Below are 13,501 nucleotides of genomic sequence, written 5' to 3'. Positions count from 1 at the left end.
TGCTCGAGCGGTGCAGGTAGATCGCGCTTGAGTGGTTGATAAAGCCAGGTAGGAGTCTCGAGTGTATCAGCTTCTGTAGAGTAATCTTACTGATCATTTGATTGCAAGATGCGATTGGCGTACGAGATTTGGGCATATTCTATTACTTAAGAAAAGATCCATGTGCTGTCAGGCAGAAAACGGTTACAGTACTTCCTCACACGCAACCACACCCTTGGACGGTCGGCTAATATGAACCCCGCTTTATCTACCCGTGACCACGGAAACTCCTCAGTTAAACTTTCTGATTCTCAGCTGTTTGTAGCAGATCCACCACTAGTCCAGCAAAGTTTACTGGTCGAAACCTTCTATGTTCCAGAGCTGTTTCGAAATAGCTGGTCTCACGCCCCAAACAAAATTTACAACAAATTGTTTTGCAGTAAATTCACCATAACAGAACAGTTTTCATTACCAAAGATTCGAAAAATGTTGCGGTTCCACCTAATTTCTCTGCTTACCCGCCTCCATTCTGTACTGCAATGAGCGCGTGATGTTGCAACCATGATTGTAGTATGAGCTGTTTTTCGTAACAGTCGGTCGTCAACCCTCGGCGATTGGCTGTATAAAGAAGAGGACAAAGCGATATCCAAACAATGCTCAGACACCGGTCCGGTTAAAATCTCAATCGATCTATACAACCAAGAGAAGTTTGCAATCAATGAACCTCTGACCCAACAACAAACGATCCAACTTTTTAGGAGAAAACTGAAGAGCTGTTTCAAGACGACTTACTGGGAGCCGGTGTGTGTACCGAGCTCCCAGGAGACTGCAACATACGGTAATCGAGAAAACTCAATAGTGTTGGCTCATTCTCAAGCAGGAAGGAGCAAAAGAAGTTACGGAAGGAAGGTTCCCATCCGCCTAGCTTACGGGCACTAATTAACACAAGAATGTATCATAGAATACCGCAGGCGCTTACTAGAAGTGACTTTAAGTTCACTCATTCAGTAGTTCATCTCATCTGTTGTCGTATCCGTCCACGCTTTGTGTCATCCTCTCTCTCTCTCTTAAGTGCCTTCCGTTTCCCAGCACATTGCTTCCCTTTTTGTTTGTTGGGTCCTGGAGCCTTTTCCTCTTTTCACTTATGTTTCGTTTCACGTACGCTTTGTCTTTCTCCCCCAATCTCGCAAGAGCAAAGACGAATGCCGATCTTCTTCAGCAAATTCGACTTGGGCTTGATGAATATGAACGCACTGTCCGACGTAAACGTTATATTTCCGTGTGCAAGCTTGGTTTCGATGAAGATCTCGATGCGGATGATGGCTCTGACACAATGGAATCTACTTATGACGGTAAAAACGAACAAAGCTGCGGACACTTAGAAAAGGTGTGTTATTTAATTATTGCATTAACAGCTGCATTCCCCAGTGTCCCGGTCTGAGGATTCCATAGTTATCTTCCTACGGTGTGTGGTTTAGAGTACTCCACCTACACCCATAATTCTTGTGTGTCACAGTGCTTTAACTCTCCATATGGTTGCTATCTGTCCGAATCCTATTGTATTGCATCACAACCTTCGTCTTTAAACACATAAATCATTACGTATTTTCAACTGAAAGCTCTTGTCCTTATGGGCATTAGCGTTCCTCACGACACTTCCTCTGATCTTGCTATAGGTAAACATTGTATCCCCGGAAGAATTCGCTAGCCTCAAGGAAGCGGCTACATGTGGTTCAATGGAAAGTCACCTTCACTCTGCCGGATATCCGAGCAACCGACATCTCCCTAACACAACACTTGTAGATGAATCCTCTCGATCTGTTTTAACGAATGGTGTTTCACAACAGGTTTCACCATTTCCTTTCTTCTACCCCAATACTCTACCTCCTGCCCCTCCCTCGCTTATCGTCAACACGAACTGGGTACCGCCAGCCCCTATTCCTATTTATTCTGTGTATTATCCAATGAACGGTGTTTGCGAATCTGGTGTTAATTACGCGGCTTCGCTCACCTCAAGTCAGGCCGAACAACAGATAGAGGCCGAGAATGCAGTGGCTGCCTTGGTCGCGGAAGTTTCCCGCGCTGCTGCTGCTGCTTCCAGCAAGCAAACAAAATCCAGTTCGAATGAGAAACACACTGCAAAAAAGATCACAAAACGCCGTATGACCGGCTTTTATCCGGCAAAAGTCGAATCAACTGGGAGGGCTGAACGCGATGAGAAGGACGTTGGTTTCGCCTTTGACATTGATGCCCGTGCTTCCACTCACCAAGACCGCAACAGTCTGTTGTTAGAAGCAGGGTCGAATCGATCGGGTAAAGACCATGTTGCTTCACGTGGCCGATCATCGAGGGCTGTTGTTTCTATGGCCAGGTGAGTTTTCACTCTGTACTCTATGTCTGAGTAATCGGAATCGGTCAGTATTGCCGTGATGTCTGTGGTCGTCCGGCTTCCCCGCAACCAGATCACCTATGTGCATACTAGGAGACAGTCCTAGGAGGGCCCCTTTAACGTGCCAAATATCCCATTGTCACTCTTACTGGCAACGGTATGTTCCAACCGGGAGGCTCACTATGAAATATTGGCAATAAGCTTACGCAAGCAAGCGTCATATGTAAGCGAACGTTCGATAAAATTTAACACTAGTGATGGGTTTCTTCACTCGTTAGGCATTGCAAAGAAACTGTATGGTTTGCGTTAAAAATGCACTCTTTCAGGTAATCTCGCTTAATCTGCAAATTTTAATTTCAAAACCCGAAGTTTTTGTACTGATGCATTTGAAACGTAGCACCGAAACGTACACGTTATGCGGTATGATTACTCGGGTATCAGCCGCACAGTTACTACGGGTGATATTTACTGATCAGTAGTTGCCACTTGACATCATTCGCAGCTGAACATAGTTTGCCTCCTATTATCCTTCCATGACCGTTGGTCACTCTTATAAAGCGCCAAATGTCACTCGACAGACAGCTGGGAAACTGCTTGGCGGACGTTCCAATTAGTTGGCGCTGTCAATCGGTTTCTTAGCCAAAACGATGCACCAGATTGTTTTTCAGGGATTCTTGGGGTTTGGTGCTGCACTGTAACTCAAGGACCAACTGATTTCGCTGTCATAACGTACACCCTCAGTTAAGCGTTGCTTTTTGGAGCGGCACACCATGCCTTCAGAAAAAGTACATGTCTTCGTCTAATGTTCGTCAAAAAATTATGTGCGTTGCGATTTATGCTGGCGCTTTCATGCATCGCTCGTGAAAAGGCCGACCACAGGAGAGCTGCCCAAAGCAAGCACATACACATCCTTGTACCACAAAGAACAGTAAAAATGTTGGATGTTGTTATTGTCCTTATCTGTTAGTTCACTTGACCCTGCTTTAATTTAATGTTTGCGACAGATTGATCTGAAGTCTGAGCAGCGTAAAGAAGACAGGTGATCTCCTAGAGGCCACGGTTTAGAATTATTTATGGTGTCCAATGATTCCGGTGGAATCGGTCCCGTGGTTTCGGTGTCCACGGATTCAGCATCTCTGTTACAGCCTCAGTTTTGTTTTGAACAGGCGAACTAGCCCTCTTCAACCTTAGGCGTATGTAGTTAGTCACAAAGGGTTCTGGCCGGGCGAATGTCACATCCTAATGAGTAAGCATTTATGGTGCAAAGAAGCAGTTACACTTAAAGTTCAGCAATGAGAAAACAGGATGTGGCTTGAAACCAGTCAGTTAATGTCAAACCGCGCACCGATGTGCACCGGTTCCAGCTGCCACAGCTTCGTTCACCGAGGACAGACGCACGTTTTGGGCGATGGCTCAAGTTGTTCATTGACGTTGAATCGTTTGTCTGTGAGTGATCAAGTTACATATTGAAGCCAGTTACGTTCACGGAAGATCGCCACTGGCTGGTTGACACATCCATATCAGCCAGCATCACTAACCGTTGGTTCCTTACGTCCCGTTTCTCGTTTGGGGAGACAGTAGTTGCCATATCGTCGGGGTTGCTTTCCACTGTTCGTTGTCAAGTCCTGGACTGGGTGCACCTTATCTACATGGCTGGGCGAAGTGGGCTGCGCAAGCTAAACGACCCTCTTACATGCATTACCTAACCGGCGTAACCAATTGATGTATCGAGGGGGGTTGGACTCACATAAAAAAACATCTAGCATTCTTTATATTATCCTGTCAGACGAGACAATGGTTCGATATTTTCCACGCGCAGCGGCCACCTCCCTGACTCGCACAGTAGCACAAATCGAACTGCAGCGATGGACACTAGCCTTAACCAGGTTGATGTCATGTCGGAGGTTAGCGAACACGGCCCTAGTCTTTCCATTTCGGAAAATGGTTTGGTCTTCGGTCAGTCCATCGGCATTCATGCTGTTACCTACTAAAAGACTGGACCTTACCTTAGTGTAACGTCTGTATACCTCGGCGACCCATTCAGCTATACCGGGGGGGGGGGGGCCCCCCGCCACTAACCTGGCCCTCTATGTTGGGGGTTGGAACATGTATGGCGACGTGTTCCGTAAAAATGGTAATATACTTGCATTTCCAGCCCAACACCGGTGCCTTGCGATTAGGCTTTTGAGCTAAAGGCTGTGGTTGAGGATCCTAATTGTCCTCCTGTCTAGGTGAGGGCACTCTGACAGTATCCCAACCTTCATGCAACCATGACATTTACAGCTAACAATACTATCATGCGCCATCGGCCGACGCGTGGTGCCATCAACTGGATCCGTTTACTAGCTGCATACAACAGGGCGAGTGAGCGGTGACTCCCTACACATTCACGTTTTCAACCTCTCCCACCCAAATTTGAATACTTTCTCCGCAGGTTCTGGACGTGCGAGTTCAGTCACAACCCCAAACCCTTCGAAGTCTGTTTTCAAACCCCGAAAGCCTGTCTAATTAGCCGCCTTCAGTGTTAGCACACTGAAGCAAGCAGGTCAACAGGTAGTCATAATCGGGAGCATGACATCGGTGTTCAGCACTGACGCTTCGCTGCCGTACAACCATGATTTATTTGAAGGCCTTATTGTGAAGAAAAGAATAAAGGTGAATGGGGAAGCGACTTAGCGCTAGTTTACCTCAAGCATTCCGGGATGCGTACACCTCCAGACACTCATTCAGACAATCTTGATAGAAACTGACAACAAGAATACCACTGACATCGCTTGGCAGCCATATCTTGCAGCGTCTCCAACCAGCCGCAGTGGCTGTCACGCAGTCCTCATCATGACATTCGTGCTGTCAGTTTCTTTCCAGGTTGTTTGATTGGGCGGTTGGAGGTGTTGGCACCTCAAATGCTTGACATGGGCCAGCGCTAGGTCCCCTCCCTCACCCACTCTTTTTCCCCTATTTCCCCTCTCAGATTTCAAATAAAATAAGACGAACGTTATGTTTGTATGACTGAAGCATCAGTGTCAACACTAATATTGCTGTCTTTGATGATGATGATGCTACTCATGTAGAGATCAAACGGTTTGTTTGTAAGCATGAGATATGGGCTCTATTCCACCAATCTTGCAGCAGCATTTTACACTTGACGGTTGCAAAGCACCTCCCGAACTGCGCTGAAGGTTGTTTAAAATAGCTTGCATTTCTAGAGGGTCGTGTTCAAAGGAGAGGAATATCATCGACGTTCTCAGTGTCTGTGAGCGAACTTTTCTGGTATGGTTCGATTCCTGAGGGTGTTAGAGGCAGGTAATCGAGAATCAATAAGCAAATCGATTAAGAAGTTGACGAGAACGGGTGACAGAGAACAGCCCTAATGACACTTGAGAGATAGCTCACTGACCAACAGAACTGACTATTTTAGTTATGAGTAAGGTGCCGGTTGTCGACGCAGTTTCGTTACTATGCACATCACGCTGGTCTGGTCAGGTTCTGACCGGAAGGTCGGTGGTTCGAACCAGACCTCTGCTTCTGGACTTCCCCTGTCTAGGCTTGGGTAACTTGGCAGTATCCCAGCCCTCGTGTTTCCCTTGGGTAGCATGGCAGCTAGGCACCGAAAGGGTGTTATAGCTGAACCGGTTTTTTTCGCGCTGGTCTACTACGTATGACTGGTGAGCTGTTCTCTTTTTGCGGTTGGGTACATCATATTCCAATTTCTGCTACCGTCTCTTTCTGCATTTGGAAACGGTTGGTGCTACGTTATTCCGTACACCTAACCAATGTGTGCTCGTACTGTCTTTTGGTTAAGATTGAAGGATACTCTGGAAGAAATCACCAAGAAGGAAAGCGAATAAGTATCACATAAACGGAGACGACGCAGAACCCTTTCTGAACTTCTTAAGTTGATGGTTTTTTCGTTTGAAAGGGTCTGTGCTAGAAGGTCACGGTGTACTGTTTATTTTCGCTGTATGGATCGCGTTTCCTTTGTACATAATGAGACTTCTTGCCTATTCGTGCACTTAGTGACATCAGTACGTGTGGCACCACCGTCATAATCAGTACAGCTCCCGCCGAAGACGATGATTCCATCGAAGCCACAGAAGATTCAAATGTTCCGGACACTTCCACAGCACGTGCGCATTTACCGAATCCTGCAGTTTCTCGTGCGGGTCCTTCCTCAAATACCTTTGTGCACCATATGAGCCAGTCCTGCTTACATGCGGGTGGTTTGACTTCTCGTAGCTATATGCGCTACCGGGCCGCTTGTCTCGCCGATCGCGAACGAGTCGGACCGGGACAATCTGAGGATATGAATACTCTATACCGGTTCTGGTCTTTCTTCCTTCGAGACAATTTTTTCCTTCGTATCTATCGAGAGTTCCGACGTCTGGCTCTGGAAGACGCAGACGCTGGATATAGATACGGACTTGAATGCCTCTTCCGCTTCTATTCCTATGGTCTTGAGCGACGATTCAAGTGGTCCCTTTACAAGGATTTCCAAGTAAGTGGTTGTACGTCGTCTAGTCTCATCCATTCCCATTGTTATTAGCCAGGTTCTGCCAATTCTCTTGGTTTTAAATTTTACTGAGGAGGCACGCAAAGGCACACACGACTGTAAGATATAAAAGGCATGTAATCTTCAATGTCGAATCCTCATATTAGCACACAAACGAACAATCCAGGTCGAAAAGTTTTCAGAAACCTTGGGAGTAATGTCCTCTATCAAAATATACTGCGATATCTCGAATGTCATAGCAACTGAAACATGGGTCGCCCTTTGTGTAGTAGATTCAGTTGAAGAACATCATAAACGAGAGATTCACTTGAGTCTTCCGTGAAAATGAGTGTGTTTCGAAAACAGTCGAATTTGGGTTCAAGTAGAACATAAGGTTGACGGAAGCTCGGGGACTGCGCCTACGTGATGAGTCCTAAGAAGGGCGAAACCAGTCGTGGGGTGTTGAAAAGTTCTCAGCAACCTTGTGAGTAGTTTCTTGTGTGAAAATCCATCATTCGAAGTATCGTTACTGTGAACTGTCTTAACCACAAGCTGGTCATCCTAAATCATGAGGCCATCGGTGATGGTATTATCACTGGCGGTTTCAACTTTCGGTACAATGTATTTCTAGGACACGATTACCTTTTCACTGTACTTTTGATGTGTTAATGGAGTTAACCGGTGTACACTTCGTTGAATCGCTCACATCAACAACCTCTTTTTTTCATCTTTGGAATGTTCCCTCGCTCTATTAATCCAACATTCAACAATACGAGGCGGAGCGAGGCAAAATTATTTAGAAACTTTTAGGACCAGTTCATGAGATTTCCTGCCCACGCAACTCTGGATCAGATTTTCCTCTACGAAATCTGATAGCGTTGTCCTAATAAAGTGAATATATTGGGGGCGAGATGGACCAAGTGATTAGGACGTGGATCTAATGACCCAGAAGGTCCGTGGGATAAGTGGTCAGAGCGCGAATTTACTGACTGGAATGTCCGTGGTTCGAACCCGACTTCTGCCTCTCGACTTCCCCTATCCAGGCTTGGGCAACCTGGCAGTATTCCAGCCCTCGTACTTCCTTCGGGTGGCATAGCAGCTAGGCACTGTAAGGGTGCTACAGCTGAACGATATTTTTTTGATGTATTGACAGGTCAAAAACAAAGACTACGAGATACGATAAATGTGAATGAAGTCAAAGGAACGTAGCCAGCCGCTGGGTCTGACACTACACCACCCTCTGACGGCACGTTTCTAAGGACCCGTACAAGTGCTTTAAATTAGTGTTTGGTTTACCTCGTCTGAGTGACCCTATGTGAACCCATATAGTCTTCATAGGAAACACGAACTTCTTAGGTTTGTGGTATGCAAGGTCGATTTTTTTTATCTAGGTTAAAAGTTCCAAGCTTGGATAAGGCTGAAAAGACCAGAGCAAAGTGTTTCCTTTAAATGATGTTTTGTCTCTGGGGCAGGGGCAACTTCACAATGGCTCTCTTAACTTATTTACCCTGACAAAGAACTTCCGCCTTTTAATAAACCACTTTCATCCGGTGCCGTTGACTTTCTCATTAAATGTTTGGGGAAAGATGACCAATATCTCAGAATGGACCGGGGAATTTGAAACGTTCAACTTTGCCACTTCACCACAGGGGTAAATTCCTGCATAATTCGGAAACGTTGTTTGACATGTCGATCTTCGGCGAACGAAGGTGCTCTAACGCCAAATTCAGGTCCATTGGTTCCCCAGTGTGCATTTGTGGTACTAATGAGTGTACACCAAATCTTGACATACATTCAGGATAGTGATATTGCAGCGAATAGGCTACGTTGAGCTTGCCTTCAACAATGATTAGTGTAGTTGTTTTAGACAGTTTTGAAAACACTCCAAAGTGTTGGGAGACAACTCCATTTCCTGCCCGTTACCTGTGCTGACCCAGATCTTTAACTGATCCTGTCCTGAATAACAAAATATTCCTGCCTTTCGAAGGTGAAATGCACAACGGGTTACTCTGAACAACGGTGTGGTCAGAGAGTAATTAAACTACGAGAAGGAACGTACGTATGCCGTTCGTTTGCATCCTGGGTCGCAGCCAACCCATAGGTTGGTTATGACAATCTTGACAACTCTACTAATTTCTGGGTACAGTGGGATACCTATATTTTAATTAAGTTTTCACGTGCAAACTATGAGTAATCTACTTAAAACGGATAAAATCCCACAAATCGTATGGGCCCTGTGAGGGGATTATTCGAGACAGCGTCAGTATCCGACCTATGCGACTGTAAAATGGTTGACAGCATATCTTAATGTATGCTATTCATACCACAAATCAGTCGATCTTGACCGACTAGGTACAGTGTGATACTAACCAGTAGTGACAGGTTCGAATCTTGAGTTTCACTCTGTCGGTAGGACGAAATCTCCGTACAAGCTCAGTTGGGTATAGCATGTCTCAGCGCCTCCCCTACGGTGCTGGAATTGTGATTCGTAGTTGGAAGACGAGTGAAAACTCCATTCATGGAAACAGTGGTCCGCGGACACTGCAGCCGTCAGTGAGTGTTAACAAGTGCGTCCATTCCTACTGCTTTCAGCTGACAAGCCTCAGTCTGGACGAAATATGTTATGGATTACGTTTTCCACTCCATGGCCAGCCACCTTAAGCCCTTCTTCCTATGATTGTCCATGGCAAACTTTCCCCTATTAATGACCTTGAATTATCAATGACTTGTATACTCTTCTCGCATAGCGTCGTTCTCATCCTTTTATCTAACTTTACACCAGGCGTCTGCCTCTGTTGTATGTTTTTAAGTGACTAAATGCTAATTATCCGATTCATTGTCCAAACCTCAGGGTTGATTTACTGTGCACTATTGTAGGTTGCAGGCACATGATCCTCCGAGTCACGTGACTATTCAGTCACATGGCATGAATTGTTTACAGTCGTCCAGGCCAGTTGGTCGTACGACTTTTTGCGCAATACGGATAGCCAGTCTGTCCAGAGTTGATATTGTGTCAATGTTATGTTGTCGCGTGGGCTAATATTTTTAGCTCTTTGTGTAATGTATTGCGAGAGTTTGGGTAATGATTACCAGAAGGTCTTCCGTGCTGCAGTGAACTCCATCGATGTTCATCGCAGCAACCCAGTTCGTACTCACGTGAGCGCCCACCCGCACGTCGAGGTTTTTTAAAATGATAATGGAAATGAACGAGCACTTTCTTATCCAGAACTCCAGCGACACTGCAGTCGAACGTGTCGACTTCCTCAGGTACTATGAACTTGGGCTTAAGAAATGTCTTAGTTATCTGACGGGAGACTAGTCATAAAGCTGTTGAAAACGTCGACAGCCCAAGATCAGTTTTGCCCTTTTTGGAACGCATCAAGTGAGCGTAGTCCTTCATATTTCATCAACTTTATATCCTACTTCAAAGCAAATTATACTTAGTTCTCGAAGAGAGTCCTCGACGCCACAAAGACACCGACGCTTTATATGCCTCAGCGATCCATTGAGCTATACTGAGGGATGTCCGCACGATACTGACAGAGTTTCTCATACCAGGTTGGTCCATGGGTGGAGGTCTGCCGAACTTAGTCTCCTGGCTCTCCAGGTTGGGGGTTGGAACATGTGTGATAACTTGTTCCGTAAAAATAGTAATGTGCTTGCATTTCCGGCCCAACACCGCTGCCTAGCGATTAGGCTTTTGAGCCAAACGCTTTGGTTAAGGACCTTAATCGTCCTCCTGTCTAGGTGTGGACGCCCTGACAATATACCAGCCTACGTACAACCATGACCTGCATATATACAAATAAACTCATGCGACATCGGCCGTAGCGTGGTGCTATCAACCGGGTCGACTTACTGCATAAGCTGGGCGGATAAGCGACAATGACCTACTGCTGACAGCTCCCTTCTTTCTATTCCACATATTTTTTTCTTTCTCCTCTCCCCACCTCACCACCAAATCTCTTCTTTTGAGTCCAGCACTTGGGACTGATAACTCTGTTCATTCTGCATCGGTTTTGCAAGCAACGTCTGCGCGTCTTCCAGAACTGTCGTCCTCAGGCATCTCGAAGTCAATCTTTTGATCTTGGCGCCCAGTCTATCTGGCTGTCTTAAATGTCCGCACTCTGAGGCAAGTTGGGCAACAAGCTGCTCTTCCCCTCACACTGGACTCGCTTGGCATTGATGTGTGTTGTGTTCCAGAGACGGTAATTCAAGATGCAAGCACGGTGGTTGAGCTAACCGACCTATCACTCTCCACTCGCTTCTGACTGTGCACCACTGGCGATCTAGAGGCTGATGCATCAGGATTTGCAAGGACTGGTATCGTCCAAAATCACCGATTGGAAGGATCTTTGCTTGATAGTCGCCTGTGTGCGGCTTGTCTGGTAATGTCTGTGAAGGAATCTCACAAGCGGGAATTTAATGTCTGTTTGTCGTGTCTGCCTACGCCCCTACTGACTATAGCTGTGACACCACCAGAGATAAGTTTTATGACGCCTTGGGTGCACTGCTACGGTGAGCTAAAAGGTTGTCGTTGTAGTTGCCGGTGATCTGAATTCACAAATGGAGAGGCTTAGCGAATCCGAGACTCATTAAGGTGGTCGACTTGAACTAGACTTGGTACGTGCGGACATCGATGAACGATTGTTGATCAAAGGCTGTTTACATGCAGCACTTTCGAACTAACCGATGCGGAAAAGTCGATTGGCAACTGAAAGGCTGGCAGATCTGAATGTTTTGCGGACATACCAGGATCATCTAAAGTCTTTTCCAAATGCTCTACCATCACATGTCAATTCATACAGGAATGAGTTCGCCACCTATTTGCACTGCGCCGGGAGTTTTGCATAAGGCACGACGCTACCAGACCCACGCAAGCTCTGGATATCAGACCGAATATTGGCACCACTAAATTTCAGAGAACTATCCCAGCCGGTCCAAAACATGACTTGATGCGACGAATTATCGGAGGTCAGATGAAAGTAAGTTTGCGTACCCACCATGAAGTCTGATGGATATAGAAAGCCAGAGAAATGGAAAAGGCCCGGTAATGCCGTAAAATTATTTCAGTTGATTCGCCCAACAAGCCCCCGGAAACCTCTGATCAAAGCCATCAAGAATCAGAAGGGTGTTATCATCCTGTGTAAAGAAGAGCGCCTCGACCGGTGGGCCAAATGCTTCGAACAACAATTGTCGCGGCCACCACCTGCCACTCATCTGCAACCTACAGTTAACGTGGAACCCTCGACGGTGAATGTGGAACTTCCTACGGCCTCTGAGTTTTTTTACCAGGGCGAAACTCAGCTTTATTCTCACGGATCTGTCTCTCCCGATAATCTATCAACCTGCGCGAAATGTCAGAGAGCACCTTAGATGCGACGGATACCAGGCTGATACCACGATAGGTTCCACATGACGTTCTTGTTTTCTTTTTGAAAACTGGGATGATGGTCGAAGAGTTTCATCCTACTGGTACTGTTTTCGTTCTAAATATTGTGTGGTATGGTTGTCAGACTGTTCACGAGGACCTCCCCACCTTCTTCGAAGAGCGCGGGTAGTAGACCATTAGGGCCAGGTGTCTTGTCGCGCTGCAGGATTGAAATCTGACGCTGGATTTCGATTGCTGATGGTGGTTTGGTGTCAATGTTCTATTCCGGCCCGTTGGGTTCTTTCAGCGGTTGTGTTGAAGGAGACCAGGTGAATAATTCTTGGAAACCCACCGCCCAATACAACGATTGAGGGAGTGAATTGCTGCTCTGTCATTCTCGCATATTGCCTTACTCACACCTGCCCTCTTTTGATTGATCGAATAAGAGCGCGGGTAGTAGACCATTAGGGCCAGGTGTCTTGTCGCGCTGCAGGATTGAAATCTGACGCTGGATTTCGATTGCTGATGGTGGTTTGGTGTCAATGTTCTATTCCGGCCCGTTGGGTTCTTTCAGCGGTTGTGTTGAAGGAGACCAGGTGAATAATTCTTGGAAACCCACCGCCCAATACAACGATTGAGGGAGTGAATTGCTGCTCTGTCATTCTCGCATATTGCCTTACTCACACCTGCCCTCTTTTGACCCGTTGATCGAATCAGTTGAACCATAGCGCGGCTGTCGCCCCCAGCGAATGCCTTCTCCGTCTCCGGGGCCTTCGAAACCCATCAACGTTTTCTCCCATTCTTCAAGCGTGTTTTCGGTTGTGTAACATCATCATCATCGTCAGCTGTAAGGACCGCGTACTCGTCGTACACTGGTTGTAGCTGCCGCAGTTTCGAGAGAGGACAACCCTGTCGGACACCACTTGATGTGGTGAACTCAGGAGAAAGCTTCCCATAGACCTTTACACGGCCGTGGGAGTTGGCGTACAGCGCCTTAATGAGATTCAAGCATTTATGGGGGACACCTTTGCTCCACAGACACTGCCATAGTGCTTGGCGGTCCACAGAGTCAAAGGCAGCTTTCAGATCAAGAAAAACAACCGTTGTTGGTTGCTGGAAGCAGTGTCGCTGTTCCAGAATCTGTCGGAGGGTGAAGATATGGTCGATGCAACCTCTTGCAGGACGGAACCCAGCTTGGTTTTCACGGATCTGCCTCTCCCTGTGTTCAGTCAACCTTCGAAGGATAAGACCAGAGAGCACCTTCGATGCCACA

General features: G+C 46.5%; 1 protein-coding gene across 1 annotated transcript in view; it reads left to right on the top strand.

The window, feature by feature from the left end:
* T265_13976 (hypothetical protein) overlaps positions 1 to 13,501 on the top strand; it is a gene marked incomplete at both ends in the record, with an annotated part of 53,802 nt that overhangs the window by 23,582 nt on the left and 16,719 nt on the right. Inside the window, 3 exons of the mRNA XM_009171475.1 lie at positions 1,171 to 1,366; positions 1,656 to 2,350; positions 6,386 to 6,863. Of these exons, the coding sequence (XP_009169739.1) occupies positions 1,171 to 1,366; positions 1,656 to 2,350; positions 6,386 to 6,863 (1,369 nt within the window). The remainder of the gene's footprint in view (positions 1 to 1,170; positions 1,367 to 1,655; positions 2,351 to 6,385; positions 6,864 to 13,501) is intronic.

This window comes from Opisthorchis viverrini, assembly GCF_000715545.1.
Source record: "Opisthorchis viverrini unplaced genomic scaffold opera_v5_129, whole genome shotgun sequence".
NCBI lineage: Eukaryota > Metazoa > Platyhelminthes > Trematoda > Opisthorchiida > Opisthorchiidae > Opisthorchis > Opisthorchis viverrini.
This window is presented reverse-complemented; position numbering and strand designations above follow the sequence as displayed.